The sequence below is a fragment of the Rattus norvegicus genome, chromosome 16 (genome assembly GCF_021556685.1).
Source record: "Rattus norvegicus strain SHRSP/BbbUtx chromosome 16, alternate assembly SHRSP_T2T, whole genome shotgun sequence".
NCBI classification, from domain to species: domain Eukaryota; kingdom Metazoa; phylum Chordata; class Mammalia; order Rodentia; family Muridae; genus Rattus; species Rattus norvegicus.
In genome coordinates this window covers 62,815,209-62,831,714 of record NC_141549.1, presented here as the reverse complement: position 1 = coordinate 62,831,714, position 16,506 = coordinate 62,815,209, and the positions used below count along the sequence as shown (strand labels likewise).

General features: G+C 37.7%; 2 protein-coding genes across 1 annotated transcript in view; both read right to left on the bottom strand.

The window, feature by feature from the left end:
• Erich1 (glutamate-rich 1) overlaps nt 1–16,506 on the bottom strand; it is a gene marked incomplete at its 5' end in the record, with an annotated part of 52,793,804 nt that overhangs the window by 20,832,649 nt on the left and 31,944,649 nt on the right.
• Sgcz (sarcoglycan zeta) overlaps nt 8,472–16,506 on the bottom strand; it is a 1,078,171-nt gene continuing 1,070,136 nt past the window's right edge. Inside the window, exons 7-8 of the mRNA NM_001108875.2 lie at nt 11,328–11,451; nt 8,472–8,663 (exon numbers count right to left, since the gene is read on the bottom strand). Coding sequence (NP_001102345.2) covers nt 8,472–8,663; nt 11,328–11,451 — 316 coding nt within the window. The remainder of the gene's footprint in view (nt 8,664–11,327; nt 11,452–16,506) is intronic.

Sequence of the window (16,506 nt, the reverse complement as noted above, 5' to 3'; positions counted from 1 at the left end):
TGTTTGTGGTGTGTGTGTGTGTATGTGGTATATGGGGTGTGTGTGTGTATGTGGTATATGGGGTGTTTGTGGTGTGTGTGTGTGTATGTGGTATATGGGGTGTGTGTGTTTGTGGTGTGTGTGTGTATGTGGTATATGGGGTGTGTGTGTATGTGGTATATGGGGTGTTTGTGGTGTGTGTGTGTGTATGTGGTATATGGGGTGTGTGTGTGTTTGTGGTGTGTGTGTGTGTATGTGGTATATGGGGTGTGTGTGTGTATGTGGTATATGGGGTGTTTGTGGTGTGTGTGTGTGTATGTGGTATATGGGGTGTGTGTGTGTGTTTGTGGTGTGTGTGTGTGTGTGGTATATGGGGTGTGTGTGTGGTGTGTGTGTGTGGTGTGTGTGTGTGTGTGGTATATGGGGTGTGTGTGTGTGTGTGTGTGTGTGTGTGTGTGTGTGGTGTGTGTGCGTGTGTGTTTAAATTAAGTTAAACAGTTTCTCACCCAACTTTGCAGGCTGACACTGGTGTTCTTTGTGGTCCTGGCTGGCCTTGAACTCATCATACTCCATCTCATCCTCCTGAGCTCATGAGTACCACACGTCAAGGGTATCCCTTTAATAGCTAAGCTCACAATGTGATGTATCTGTTAATGTATATTCTTAATGTCAAGTGATTCCTGTGTTGAGTTAAAATAACTTCATTGTGTTTACTTTTGAAAATAATATCCCCACTGATTATTTGAGCAGCAAGTCCTGTTTACCACCATAAGGCCCATTTTCAGGGCAGCTTGTCTTGTTTGAAGGGAAGGAATGATGTCAACGTACATCTTCCTTTAAAACCTTGTCCTATTTTCTTAAAAGACAGTTGTTTTTGAGCGGTAATTGCAGGACACTTATTAGACTGTTAAGATTCAAATGGGTGCTGTTCTTGCGGAAACATTTTTTTTTAAAGCAGGATGTAAAAGTGTTCTAAAATATGATAGTAGTAGAATTATCTGGCTAAGTATTATTAACCAACTTCCATTTTCCAATTTACCCCCAGGAAATTATACATACGCATACAGTGTGTTCATAGATACCACTATATAATTTCATCTGCCTCCAATTAGTAATAGCGAGCTCTTACAACCTCATAAGACGAGGTATTAGAAACATGAGTAATAATGTTTCCTTTTTGACCTGGCTCCTGACAAAGAAATCACATAGCATTTGTTATTTCCTGAGCTACTGATCATTCGTATTCTTACTTTAGATGGCTGTGGAAGGGGAGAAGGAGTTGGGGGTGGAGTGGGGGGAAGAGGGTGTTGTCACTCTAAAGACACAGCCATCAGAAGAAACTTGAAAATTCCAGCCCCACAGCTCATTCTCTGGAGAGACAAGGGGGAGCTGAAATTAAGAAATGGCCATGCCTACACGATGAAACTGAATAAGGTTCCAACGTCTGAGGGTTAGCAGATTGTTGCTTAGTGAAAGTGTGTAAGGAAGACCACCCACTCCAACTCTACACTTCAGAGCCCTTCAGAGCTCATCTCCAGCACCTGTTCATTGAGTTGTCCATTCATAGCCTTACAACATCCTTTGCAATTTGTGAGCAACAGTTTAAGTGGTCGTCCTTCCTAAACCACCAGAGCAAATTATCGAATTTAAGGAAGGTGTCAAGGGAACTCCTAATTTGTAGCTTTCATACAAATGTTGTGAGTAATCTGAGTTCTGCAGGTCTGGGCAGCGTGTTGTAGGACTGGGCTCTTACGCTATATGGTCTGGGCTCCTAACAGTTAGTGTCACAGCTGAATTGAATTGTAAGATAAACCAGATGGTGCCATATGCTTAAATGATATAGGAAAAAATAACAATGGCATACATTTGGTCTCATAAGCAAGACTATGAATACAGAGATAACTGCTCATTTTGTCCTTCTTTCCTCTCCTTCCCTCTCTCCTCCCAAACCTCTGTCTCAGCAAAGAAAGCGAGTACCAAACCAGACATTACTATTTTACAATGGTTTGCTGGCAAGTAGCCTGAAGGGCCTGACAGAGATAAGTGTGCAAACATTTGAAACCATTCAAACCTTTTTGAAGGTTAGGTACAGTCGTGGAATATATGTCACACAGAATGTAGGCATTCTCTTATAGTCTACTTAGAGTTAACATTTGAAAAACAGAGCTGGGTATAAGCGTTTCAATTTTTGTTTTAAGTATTTGGATCGCTTTATAAAATAATTGGATATGAAATAAAGAAGGTTATCACTGTTTTCCAAAAAGATACTTTCAATGGATACTGACTTATTTTGAAGTTGATAAAGAATGCCATTCTCAAGGGATTATAGAAATAGGCTGTCTATTATTCCATAGTAGCAACATTGCTGTCATTTAAAAAAAATCTATACCAGTTCTTTACTGAATATAACAGAAAAGAGATCAAACATAAAATAGGGAATCCCAATTAGTCTGTGTTTGTATTTGCTCTGGTTTACTCATTAAATGAGCTGACAGGTAATACACATATAAACATATAGGTATTTGTACACACAACATACTTGTCTAATTTTATCCCAGGGACAAACCAGCAGAATTTCATAACAGATAAAACTGATTGCTAATCTCCTGGTAAGTGAATTAATCCTATGGTTCAATCATTTTCACACTCTTAGAAAACTCATACCACTGGGTATGAGTTTGAGAGAAGAAAAATATGGTGAAGAATTTGATCAAGTGTATATTAAACTTAATTTTGCTGAAGCACATATATTCATGGACGTGGTATTGATCAGAAAACATGTTATTGGAAAGGTCTCTATTCAAACTGTTTTTTGTTTTTGTCTTGTTTTGTTTCTTAAAGAAGATGAATGAAATGATAGCACCTGAGTTCTGATCCTCTTTGACTATCACATTTAATCGTGGTTACACAGTAGCACCGAAATCAGGACAAAAATACAAGAATTACAAGAGAGATCTTAAATGATGTGGGCTCATTGCATGCCTCGGACGGACTCATTTCTGAGAAAAGAATTCCAACTGCCAAAAGTTTGCTTTGTTTACTCCCAAAAGAAATAGACCCCACCCCAAACTAAACAAAAGATACAATAGACAGATTTTTTAATAGATATGTTATCTACAGTTCATAGGAAGGAGTCCTTTTAAATAGAAAAGGTTGATTGATTTTTTTTAACATAAAGCAAGATAGAGTACAAAAGCACAGCTTTTGTAATTTTGGTAATTTTGCAATTGTACAAACATATTGCATAGTATGTGTACGAAAATAGTTCCATTTTTCATATATCTATATATACAAGAAAACATTTACATGAAAGATACAAAACAAAATAAATTAATAATGGACCCAATTTAAAGAATCGTATAGATAAAGAAACAAACTCCAAATTGTGTCTCCATTTTTTTTTGTAAATTTCCTCGCACATCTTTAACCCTGTTTGACTTTTATTTATAAATATTCAAAGAAATGAAATACTAAAACTGGAAACCCAGGAAGAATCACAGTTCATTGTACCACACATCCTTTTGTGTTTGTCTTTATGATGCCAAAGACTGACCCACATCAATTAACACTTAAAAAAATAGCCCTCTAGTTCTAGAAGTATTTCATATTCATTAGATTTTGCAGAGACATATTTGGCAAGCAATGAAAGTTTCAACCCAACTAAGCTAATTCATCCTGAGGCCATTTTGGGTGTAGTCTTTATTTCCTCATTTTAAGAATACTGAGACATTCATTACCTATGTATAAAAGTATGCAGAGCGTACCACTGAAGTGTTCTTTCTACAACTGAAGCAGTAACTAATGGCTGCAGCTCTTATTCCTGCCAGAAGCACATTTACTTCCTTGTGTTGTAATTATAACCCCTATTTATTTTAATAAGTTAGTAGAAGCAATAGTGGTCTAGAGCTAAATACAATAGAAATCCTGATCTTTGGTCTTTGACGTTTCAGTGACTACTTGACTGCAGTTTAAAGCAACGTCTACGAAAGTGTTCAATGAAATCATTCATGAATTTATAATCGGGGATAATAGTGATTTTATTTTCCTTTTTGATAGTGATATTCTGCAGGAATCATTACCACAATATATGCTAATGTATGCAGCAAATGACTTAATGAATGTCTAAGAAGGGTCACGTGAGGAATTCTAATTAGGCCAAAGCTATAGGCAGTTAAGGAAAGCATACCTCAAACATATAAAACTCAAAAATGAGTTTGGTGATGGTGGTTGTATATAAAGAATTAGACCCTTAAATACTTTCAATTATAGTTAAATGTGCTATTGACCTGGGATGTTATGAACTAGAATGCTAACAGCATCAGATCTTCCCTTGCCTATTGCTTCCTTAAAAAGAGATACTATGTCTGCAAAGGTGGAATTAATTAGAGATATTACTGTACCAATGGTGTGTTTGGAAAACGAAGCACTGCTGTGTAAAGACATTAGAATATGAAAGAATTTTGGTAGGAATAAAATTTCAGTACCTGGCCATATTGACCTAAACACACTCTTCCCAACAGCCCATGCTTTTAGTTTGATGAGTGTCAGTAATTATAGAGCACTAAGCAGGGCACTTATACTGGGCACGTGTTAGTTAAAGCCCTGAAACGATATTTTTAGATGATGGCTACAAATGTTCTTCTTTTACTTAATATTATCCATATCATTGAAAACATCAACCAAACGTTATTTCCTCAAAGGAACTAATATTTAATTGGGATATGGAGAAAAAGAATAGGATGCTGTGAAGTTTTGTTTTAGACATGGATGAACAGCTCTTTAAGGGATAGATCATCAAAAATTCTAGCTTGGCAGAGTCTCGCAGACTCAATGATGATCATTAAATATGTTCTTAAAAGAATCAATAAAACTAAGAGACGAACATGACCAAAGAGAAATACCTAGCTTGATATACCTTTCTTACGGAGACTGCAGCCAAAGTGACTGGATATTTCTAAAGAGAGTTTTAAGTATCACATATAACCAGAACCCAATTCCAAATTCCTACACATATTTTCAGAGATTTATGGCACTACTTTCTACGATTTCCAAATGTTATTTTCTAAACTTGGAGAAATGATTCTATCCCGTATTGTGAAAATTATGATTCATAATAAAAATCGAGACTACTAAGTCCAGTAGCAAATGTTGGAGATACTGGGTAAATGGATCATAAAGTATTAAAAGTGCATTTTGTTTGGTTTAGCGTATGTTTTGATTGTTTTTGTATCCTTTAAAATTTCATCATTCAAGCATTATGAACTTAAAATAATAATGCATTCCCTTTTAAGCCCCAGAGACACTGAACGTAAAATATATCTGAATTTACAAATTGTGGCTCATAATTGAAATGCCAGGAACTTTCCCACTCCAATTTCTCCATTTCTGTTCTCTGCAGGATCTAAACTAAATGAGAAGTAAAGGTAAGACAAACAACATAGCTGAGTAGAGTCCATTGTGGCACAACTAAAAGTAATATCTATTAAATGGGATTTCAAGAAAATAGAATTTGAATCATTTACATAAGGTATAGTGTATGTGTTTTTGTGTGTGTATGTGTGCGTGTGCATGTGTGTGCGTGTGTGTGTGTGTGTGTGTGTGTGGTGTGTGTGTGTGTGTGCACGTGCACGCACTTCTGTGTTCATTCTGATCTGTAAAATTGCACTGGGAAAGCAATGGATAAATACTTCCTTCAGTTTCTGAACCTCCTTATCATCAAAGAACAATGATTTTCTATTAGGAAATCAAAGACTTCAGGGTCCATCTTCTCAGCCTTGAATAGAAGCTTAAATTTTGACATGACTGTGTCCAAAGAACCTTAAAGCAGTCCAACAATCAATTCAAGCCATTCATGTATTATTGTATATGGAAGTCATTGACCACATTCTTTCTTATTTAACAGGAATTTGAATGTTCTAAATCTTTTGAGTTTCTATGATTCTTTAATGTCTGGATTTTTCAGAATATCTTTGAGTTGAAAATTTGCCCGTTGTTCCACTTAATTTATTTGTGTGTTATTTATTCTCTAATTGTGGATTGATGATTGATTGATTGATTGATTGATTGATACAGGATCTCTCTGTATAGCCCTAGCCGCACTGTACTCACACAGATTCTCCTACCTTGGCCTCCGAAGTGTTGAAACTAAAGGTGTAAGCCATCTGTCCTAGCCTATAATTTGCCCCCACCCCCTTTGTTTCCTCACCACTCTTCATTCTTGGTATGTTGGCCTATGTATACAAATTCTGAATGTTTTCATTCATGCTAGAAGAAGCCTTTAGAGGATGTTTGATTTAATATTTCTGTTCTAAAGATTATAACTTTTTCTTTGTAAACTGAAGCTTAGAGGCATTCTCAGATTGCAGAACTTGGCTTAATTGATTAGTTAAAGACTTTCAAAACAGGGAGGATTACAAATCACAAGAATTAACATCCTTTGATTAGAAAATTCTGAAACTGCTTTAATTTAGCATGGCTAAAACCTTGGTATGTCCCAAATTAATGCAGAATGTCTTCTTCAAGTGAACACAGTGATAAACACTCACGACTCAAATTTCATGCCTCACGTACAGTGTGACTCTTTTGCAAAGACTAATGTGCAATCTTCACATAGTAAAGTTTGTTAGAAATGAATGAGGCTCTCTGTTATGACTTTTTCAAGTAGTTATATATCTCCACTTTTATTTTGATGTCAATTTACAGATTTGTAAGCTAACCCCAAAGCACAAGTCCAATACTATTTTAAAAATGATCAGAGTGAAAGGCCTTCCAGAGCCGTCAGCAGAATTGGAAAATGCTCGTGATATGGTGCTTGGCTGCTACTGGAAATGCTGGGACTCCAAAGGAGATAGATGGCTTTGGCCAATAGGCTGCTTTGCCGGTTGTATTATCCAGCTTTCTCATTTTTACTAACCAAACTACTTCAACAGATTCCAATAGTTTGCTCCACTCTCAGCTATAGAGAACAGTCTTTCAAAGATTCTGCAGTCACAGAGCCCTGAAATGTAACTTCCATACACCTGTCAATGGTGTACACAGGTACAAGAAGGGCATGATGGGAAAACTTAAGGACTTACCTTCGAGTCATCAAGCCACCTTCAGAAACTAGGAAATCTATAATACAAGTTTACATTCTTGTATTCTGTCGGTTTCAAGAATTTGAGTTTAAGAGTACCGCGATGAACAAAGCTGTAATACTCTGGCATTCCTTATTAGGAACTCACTTATAAAAATGAGCAGCGGAGAGAGCTATGGTTGATAACGTAAGGGTAGAGTAACAGTCTGATAGAAGTGGCTAAACGCTAACAGTCGAATGGAAAGGTGACTAGATTCCTCAACAGAGAAAGCACATGACTGAGACCCCTACTGAACATTTGTCTTTTTACCATGTTCTTTTCTGGAATTTATAATTTAACTTGTAACCTTCTTAAATATTAACCACAAATTAAAAGACAGATACTAAATTTGAAGGTGACGTCCCTACGGAAACTGAATCAGTTCTCAGCATTATATATCATGTTAGCTTTTAATTAAAGGCTGGTTTAACTTTTTTTTTTTTGCACTTAAAATCAAGTTTAATGTAAATGGGGCAAACAGAAGAGTGCTATTAAAACCTAAGGGTAAAGGAAACCATGTGAAGGTTTAAAGAAATAGCGGATGGATCCCCACCATAAGTATATCCCTCCTGGCTTATACTGGGACAGCTAAGATGTTTTTATTAAAAGCAAGTGTGTCACATGCACTAACCACGTAAATACTGTGTAAGGCCATCCAGATCTGACAAATGACAGTATAATGGCGTTTTTGTTCATTTTGTAAAGATTATATTGCTGAGAGCTTTCAAAATTATCTAATGTACAAAATTCCGGACTTAGTAGACAAAGAGTACCAACACATTGAAGTGAAAGAAACAAAACAACTCAGGGAGAGGTGCTGTCTTGTCAATTCATTTAGTTAAAAATCACGTATTGAATTTAATTTTTTTTTTAGTAAAGCAAGCATTACATAATGCTTCAAAATTTTAAAATTCAGGGATAAAAGTTTACGTCCTAAAAAGATGAATGGAAAATTGTGCTTTCGGACTGCAGAATTAGTCTTCTGACGGGGTTAAGCGTTTTCATGTCGCCAGTGGATTTGGGACCTTCGTCTGGGTCATTAATGTGTTCGTGCGCAGTTCGCAGCCAGGTTCTGCAAAAATCTGTGTGCTTCACTCCACGTAGCAAAGGCACCTAAATTATTCTCCCTTTCGAGCAAAGGTCGTGATCCAGGTTTCCAGCCCTAAATATTTTTCCCATGGCCGAGCCAGTCACACTCTTTGTGTTGAGTATGGTGAATTAGGAAAGGTGAAGGCCAATCCCGGCGGACCCTGGAACAGTTTGCTCTGTGGTCCATCTGAAGACGCTCCGGACTGATCACAAGGGAAACCGAGCAAAACCGTGAAGCAGACGGACGGGAACAAAAGGCTATTCTGGTGTGAGGAGAAATCAGTCGCTTCAGCTCCACAAGCAAATGCTACTACTGGACTGACAGGTGGAGTCTACCCCAGCCGGAGAAAGGTAGAGTTTGCCATTGGGGCAGACGCACAGTTCATACACTGTCTGTCGAGAATTTGAAGAGCTGGGTGAAGAAGAGAAGGAACCGATTGGTAGATTTCCCAGCCGGATTGAATCTGCATTTAGAAAAATCTAGGAAGAAATAGAAAAAGAAAAAAAAAATCATTTAATTCTAACGTGGTAACCTCCCAGAGAGCATCGCATGACAATGGAGACTCTTGCTGTTCATGATGTTTTGAACAGATTACAAGCCTGTGCTTTGTCCACAGGCTCTGCTGCTGTCGGCCAATTTGAGCGGTGGCGTTCTGAGAACCGGCCTCCAACATGAAATGTGGTATGGAATAATGTGCTCAAAGAGCCGTTATTAAAAACGGCAGCAGTAATAACAATGGCATACACTCAGAAAATGAACGGCCGCGTAGAGGGTTTCTATTCAGCTTCTTAGTCGTGTCGGGAGACTATATAGAGAAAGAAGAGTATCGGCTGCGTTGGTGTTGCTGAAGAGGGAGGGAACTAATTAAAAACAGACCCCATCGCCTGTTTTTAAAAATAAAAATGCTCGTGAAAGAATGGGTAAAATTATTTTTAAAACATTCAGAAAAGTCTCACAGCCTAAAGATCAGGTGACTGAGGAATTCATGACAAGGGACAGATAATTCTACATATCATCATGCTTAAATTATCTATTAAATGCTAGCTGGTTTGGACAACCAATTTGACTAATACTTTCATTTGAGGGGCTACTTCACTTATTCAATAATTTCTAATACACTGATTATTTTGTATTCCTCCCCCCCCCCGTGTGTGTGTGTGTGTGTGTGTGTGTGTGTGTGTGTGTGTGTGTGTATCACTGGACCTATGTTGAGCTCAGAGGATGCTGACTAAAGTTCTTTCTCTGCTTCTACCCTGGGGGTTGAACTGAGGTCACCAGACGTGTGCCTTTAATCACTAAAGCTATCTCATTGATTCTTCTGTTCTTCTTAATCATAAACTCTGAGTTGCCTAGACAACCCAAAGTTGAAGGGAGGATAAGAGAGAGCAGAATTTCCTCCTTTCTTGTCTTAGACATTTCTTATCGGACTTCTGTTGGGGGCTTTGCTGCAGTGCACATCCATTTAGTTCTCTATGCTGGGGTGAAGTTCCAAGAAATGCTAACTGAACCATGTCACTCCTACTGTTCAAAGCTTCCCTTTTCCCCTCTCATTCCATATAAAACCTGTGGTCTTTCCCCAGGTTACACATCTTGCATGGCCTGCACTAGTCCCCCAACACCAGGAGCTCCAAATGATCTTGCTCATAGCTTGCACTGTTAAGAACAAGCTCAGAGCTGTTTTACATCCAATTCCCTCACTGTGGGATATTTGTTCCACAACTGAGATGAAATAAATATTAACTATATGCTTCGGTAACTTCTTCATTCATGTAAAGGGGACAAGTTTCCTAATGAATCCATTCACACAGGCTGCTGGAAAGAGATTGGCTTTCATCGAGATGAAACATAAGGCAGGATGCTAGAAGAACTGAGATACTGAAGACAAACACCGTATTCCCGAGCCTGTCTAGGTTGCAGCACGGATGGGCTTGCCCACCTCTCTCTGTCCTGCCAATGCAGTTACTGTGCTGTTCACTTTCCAACCTCTGAAATTGGTATGTCTGCTCTGTATTGCCCCATAAAGCCACACAATCCATCTGCTCTGAGATGCAATCCGGTGACTAGAATCATACCCCAGAGCTTTGAACTCAGCACAGCCCATCGTCTGTAACAGGGATCCGTTTGTTTCATTTATCACCTGATATCCGCACTATTTGTTTCCTTGAAAACGTTAATCAATTTTTGGAATAAAAACTGTCCATCTAGCATGCTTGTTGTGGTGTGTCATTGCCCTGTGGATGTGGTCCTATCATTAAGACTTTTCATTCACAGTTCTGACTCCTGTTTCCTTCCACACCAAATTTGCAGCTCCTCATGGCGTTTTGTCTCAAATGACAGAGATTGTTCATAGCACAACCTTGCATTTTCTGTACAATTCTTCCATCTTCAATTCAATTATTACTTTTAATGCCTGGATATCGTATCTGATCTGGACAAGCAACTTAGAATCTACCTAAAGGGAGGGACTTACGTTCTCGATAAGTGATCACTTTGTCTTTTTGTGGTGTTGTTGATCTTGGGCAGAGAAATAAACAAACCAACATGAAAGCACTTAGGAAAAACATTTCCTTTCCTCTAAACTAATTTCAATCAGATATATAAAAGTATGAAAATGGAAATTAGTGGATCTTATACAATTTTCCACATATGTGTGACCTGTGTAATTTTTAAATTGGGTTAGCTGTACTTAGCTATGTAGAGAATTCTTTTTCTATGGTGAAAACTTTCCAAATTTTGCCTTCAGGCCTTCTGAAATATTTATATAGTTATTGTTATCTATAGTGATCCTGTTGGGCACCAGCAGTCTTCCCAAAAACTTGTGTTGTTTTCTGACTATAACAGCACAGGCCGATTAACTTTTAGAAGAGCCAGTCTACAGTTCCCAAGAGACAGGTAAAGAGGGGCTGCTTTCATTCTAATGTTTAAAGCGAACATCAAAGCAACAAGAATTTGGAGGTCTATTTAAAAGTGTCTTCAGAATGAGTACATTTAAGTAGAAAGTAGAAGGAGCTTATTGGATACAGTTTTGAAGAGGTATCAGGGTTTCCAAAGCTTGGAATTTCTCATGAAGCAGCTCAGCCTGTCTCCTGGAACCTGATTCAAGTGACTACAAAGCTGAGGGTCAGCCCTGCTTGGAGACTCACCTCTCCTTCTGTGGACTGTAAATGCAGCTCCTTCCTGCAGGTAGCCTTGAAGTCACCTGCAGCAGCACTCACCTGGACCCCACGTGGAGCCTCCATTATCAAGGATCTGGTAGGTGATTCAAGCCTAAAGGAGAGCAAAATATCATTTATGAAAGAGAAAAGTTAGAAGGAACTGAACAAAAAAAGCATTGGTGAACCAGATTTAACTATCTTTACACTGTCAGCATAAGTATAGGCATTCACATTTTGTTACAATGATTTCAAGCCCAGTTAAGTTTTAAACAATCTCTTTCATTACTTTATCTATTTTTTTTGGCTCATTATAAAATCTTCATTTGTTCTTATCAATTATTTACTCTCATGTATAAGACTTTAATAACATTTCCCTATGCTGGTTCTTTCTATCATGCTCAGAAAGTAGGCCATCATGAGTTTACATGCTTAAATCTTTAATATACTATCAATATTCATGATGGGGTTTTAATAAATAAATTGGGATAATTTGACACGTACGTAATTTTCAGTAAAGAGTTCCAGTTTTGCGAACATAAAAACCCGATGGAAATCATTATTATTGTGGTCGTTAATGCGATCCTTCAAGAGGGCGCCCTCGAACTTTTGTAAACTTTAAAATTTTCAAAGTGTGCATTAAAAATCTGGAAATGAGCATAGAAGCATCATAGTTTTCATGTTGAGTGACCGTCAATGCTTCACCGCTATGGTCTCAGAATAAATGACAGCAGTTTGTGGAAGGAAATTAGCATGGGGAAAAGTCATCAGGATGTAGTTATGAAATTCCAAGCAGGAGAAGTTGGTGGATGCCAGCTGGATTTGTGTTTGTTTGTTTTTGTAAGCTGATCTGTTGCTGATGGAGCTGCCTCATTTCTCTTCATCACAGGGCACCAGGAAAAGGCTTTTCTCCGTCTTGCCATCACCATGATCCAGAGTGACCTTATCCCTCTGAGACAAGACCCAGAGCTGTTTGCAGAAAGAACTTCATGAAATGCATCTCTGAAAAGCAACGTCTCAGCAGAGAAACCACACATACAGGCTTGAAGGTGAGATCTAAGAAGACATTCCCCTCTACATTTAGAAAGGATTTCTACAATGGTAAATATTGATTTTATTTTATCTTAGGAAAATGACCTTGAACCTTTATCTCTATGGCTTACTTTAGCATCTAAAGCTCTAAGTCTTTAAAAAAAATCTGTTTATAATCTGTGCTTATATTTTCTTGTTTAAATAAAAACAGACCAAGAAATTCAGAGTCTCATTATTTGGTAGAACCTACTACTAACCTTTTCCACACATTATCCAAAACATAAAATCTGAATTTTGAAGTCGTATTTCAGAATCCTTACATACAATGTCTCACTGCCTCAAGGAGGAATCTGTGGCCAATGCCATATTAAGTTTTGTTAACCCTCTCATTATTGAACTCACTCATGGCTGGTATGATCGAGTCATTCTCATAGCAGTCTGATAAGAACATACTTAAAAATATGTTAATATCTTAAGACAGATTATCACTCCAGTGTTCAATAAAAGGTAACATTGTACACATTTAAATAGAAGGAAAAACAAACTAATTTTGCCCAGTAATCGAGTCAACCTATTTCTGAAAAGTCAAGTTTATTTCTCATATATTCAATAGCCAATTGTGCAGATAAGATTTACGAAGGCTTTATTTATGCTGTGTTTGACATTTAGTAATAACATGAAACACATTGAGAATGCTGAGTGCTTCAGATTAATCTATCAAATGATTAATCAGGAAATGATTGTAATAGATTGATTTTATGCATCAAATATACTCATGGCTGACCTACCCTAAAGTACTATTGATTTAAGGTTCCTCTGCCCAAAATATGTAAAGATGGGGGCTCAGGGATGTCAGCTAGAGGCAATGTCTCGGTTCATCTGCTCTGAATCGACAGTGTTTACTTTTTGAACCAAGCAATTTCACATCTGTCTTAAAGATTCAGCTTAGTCTGAACAACTTACAGAACTTCCATAATGGTAGCCCGTAGGAACGTTATTGACCCAGAGTTAAATGACCTTGGGCTATATTTAACTCCCTTAGTAGCCAATCACTGTCGGTCTCCGTGTACTTCCTAAGGTCATCATGACTATCAGGTAAATAGTTTTGGAAGTGCCTAGTTTTCCAGCAATGCTCAAAGTAAGACTGCCATGAGATGGCATCTCAAACCTGTGACAAATTTCCCCATTCGCTGCACCCATCAGACTGAGCCTTCAACTAGTGTTATCTGGAAGGTGCTTTGACTTTCTTCCATCCAATAACAATAACGACAGCAACAACACTCCACGAAAGCATTTCCACATTTAAATATGGGGTTTGGGTGAAGTTTGAGTCCATACTCCCAGATTATTGTCACTTATATTTAGATAAATGCGAATGCTCCCACTTCTTCTTGAAAGGGGGGAAAATATCCATAGGAGGGGATATGGAAGCAAAGTTTAGAGCAGCTACTGAAGGAATAGCCATTCAGAGCCTGCCCCACATGTGGCCCATATAGATACAGCCACCAAAACTAGATAAGATTGATGAAGCTAAAAAGTGCATGCTGAAAGGGACCAGATATAGATCTCTCCTGAGAGACACATCCAGAGTATGTCCAATACAGAGGTCAATGCTAGCAGCAAATCACTGAACTGAGAACAGGACCCCGTTTGGGGGAATTAGAGGAAGAATTGAAAGAGCTGAAGGGGCTTGAAACCCCATAAGAACAGCAATGCCAAATAACCAGAGCTTCCAGGGACTAAACCACTACCAAAAGACCATACATGGACTGACCTAGGGCTCCAACTGCATATGTAGCAGAAAATAGCCTTATTGGGGCACCAGTAGAAGGGGAAGCCCTTGGTCCTGCCAAGGTTGGACCCCCAGTGCAGGGAAATATGTCAGGGGGTGGGACAGTAAGGGGGTGGGATGGAGGAAACACCCATATGGGGGAGGGGGAGGGGGAGGGGATGGGGGCTTATGGACAGGAAACCAGGAAAGGGAAAACCATTTGAAATGTAAGTAAAGAAATATATCTGATAAAAAAATAAAAAAAATATCTTATTTTCCTTGGGGTGAGAGATGAGTTTTGTGTTGTTGCTATAAGCTTTGAGTAACATGGTATGTCAGTGTGTGACTAGCCAGTCATAGGGTTGTACTTTGTGCTTTTTCCTTCCTCATTTTGTCTCCCTCCTCTCCTGTCTCTTTCTGTGTCACCTCTCTCTCTCTCTCTCTCTCTCTCTCTCTCTCTCTCTCTCTCTCTCTCTCTCTCTCTGTATCACTCTGTGTGTGTCCCTCTTCCTCCCCCTTCTCACTCTGTTTCTCTCTTTGTCTATTTCTCTATATTTCACTATCCTTGAATCCTTCCCCACGACCTCTTACCTATTGGGTGTTCACATCCACTTCATGAGCAAAATGCCACCACAAATGACATAGAAACTGATAGAGATCATTTGGATTTCCTGAATTTACAGACTTGTTAGAAAATCGAATAGAGACATTTTGCTGTAGTGAAAATAACTTTGGACAAAAATAAAAGAGTGGCTATTGGAAAGAAATGGACAATAATTATTTACTTCTACCTGCTAACGATCGCTTGATTATTCATAGAACAGAAAGCTACAGAGGGATTATGGTTAAAGAGTGTTCTGTGTTCTGCTACCTAAGGTCAAGGTTGAATGGTAGGATGCCTGTTTGTTATATGTCAGTAGTCTTGGAAAAGGAGGTAGATCTCTCAGACTAGTTGAGGGTATAAGCTTCAAAGAGTAACAAACTAACTAACTAACTAACTAACTAACTAACTAACTAACTAACTAACAAAACAAAACAAAACAAAAAAATCAACCAAAAATAGAAAAAAATAATTAAAAAAACAAAAAACAAGAGAAATCCATGGTGAATGAAGTCTGAGAGAAAGTTGAGAACCTTTTAACAGCCTTGGATCTATGAGGCTCCCATTGACCAAATACCAACAGAAAAGCTTTTTGGAACAGTGACTCAAGTCGAGGGAAAAATGAAATTTACTGGGCTTAGGGCAAGGAAGATTAAATTTGTAAATTATGTTATATGAGATGATTTTCATTTTATCAGCAACAAGATTTTTTCTGAAGACATGTAATTGCTAAATATTTGATTTATGCATTACCTGGTATGTTCAACATTAACAAATGGTAGGAATTTTGCAGTACTGCCAAACTGCCTAAGTGCCAAGTAATTAAGACTTTGAATTAAATAAGTCTCTCTTGTATGCTTTGCTAGTATTGATATAATTAAATGTAATAATTGTAAAAAAAATGCAAGTGTTTTTAAAGTAACATTCTGTTTCGAATAACAAGCAGTGATTAAACAAGTAATATACACAAATAGTTTCAAACTAATTACAAAAACTGAATTTAGTTAAAGAGTATATATATATATATGTATATATATATATATCTTAAACATCCTGATAAGCTTTCCTGAATAACAATAAATACATAAAAATAAAATTTCATGGGGAAAAATCATATAATAACATATTAACCTTACATATGGATCTAGAGCCTAAACAATTCAAATTACAACTGGCACTTTTGTGAGTGGGAAAATTTCATTTTGAACATATACAGAGTATCTGAGTTACCTATCTTCTGTTTTTGTCATTGTATGGATGTCATAAAGGCGCAAGTCCTTCAACTGTCTGGAGTGACTCATTGTCTCTTATATCTTGTGTTAGATAGAGAAATCAGTTCTCTGCTCTATCCACTGAGTGCTGTCCGTCAGGTAAACCACAAGAAGAATAAGTTTTTCATATTTTGGCTATAATTAGACAAACACTGCAATTAAGCTAAAGTTTCTCCACACTTTCCAAGAGTCTGCAAAGTACGTTATTGAACAAATAGATTTAGACAAAGTTTCCAAGATTTGAAGTAAGAAACATGTAACCAGCCACGGCAGCTTATTAAAATAGGCTGGACGATGTGTAATTATGCATTCCCTTCATTATTTCAAAATGATATTTCCCAGGCACTTCTAGGAGGTATGATATTAATAACAGGACAAAATAGAAAAAAAAACCGTTGATTGCATTGAACGTGCTACTGCAAATTCTATTGTCATGCCAATTACTCTCAAAGAGCAAAGCAGGAATTGAAGCAGAAACTAGTGAAAATTAATTAC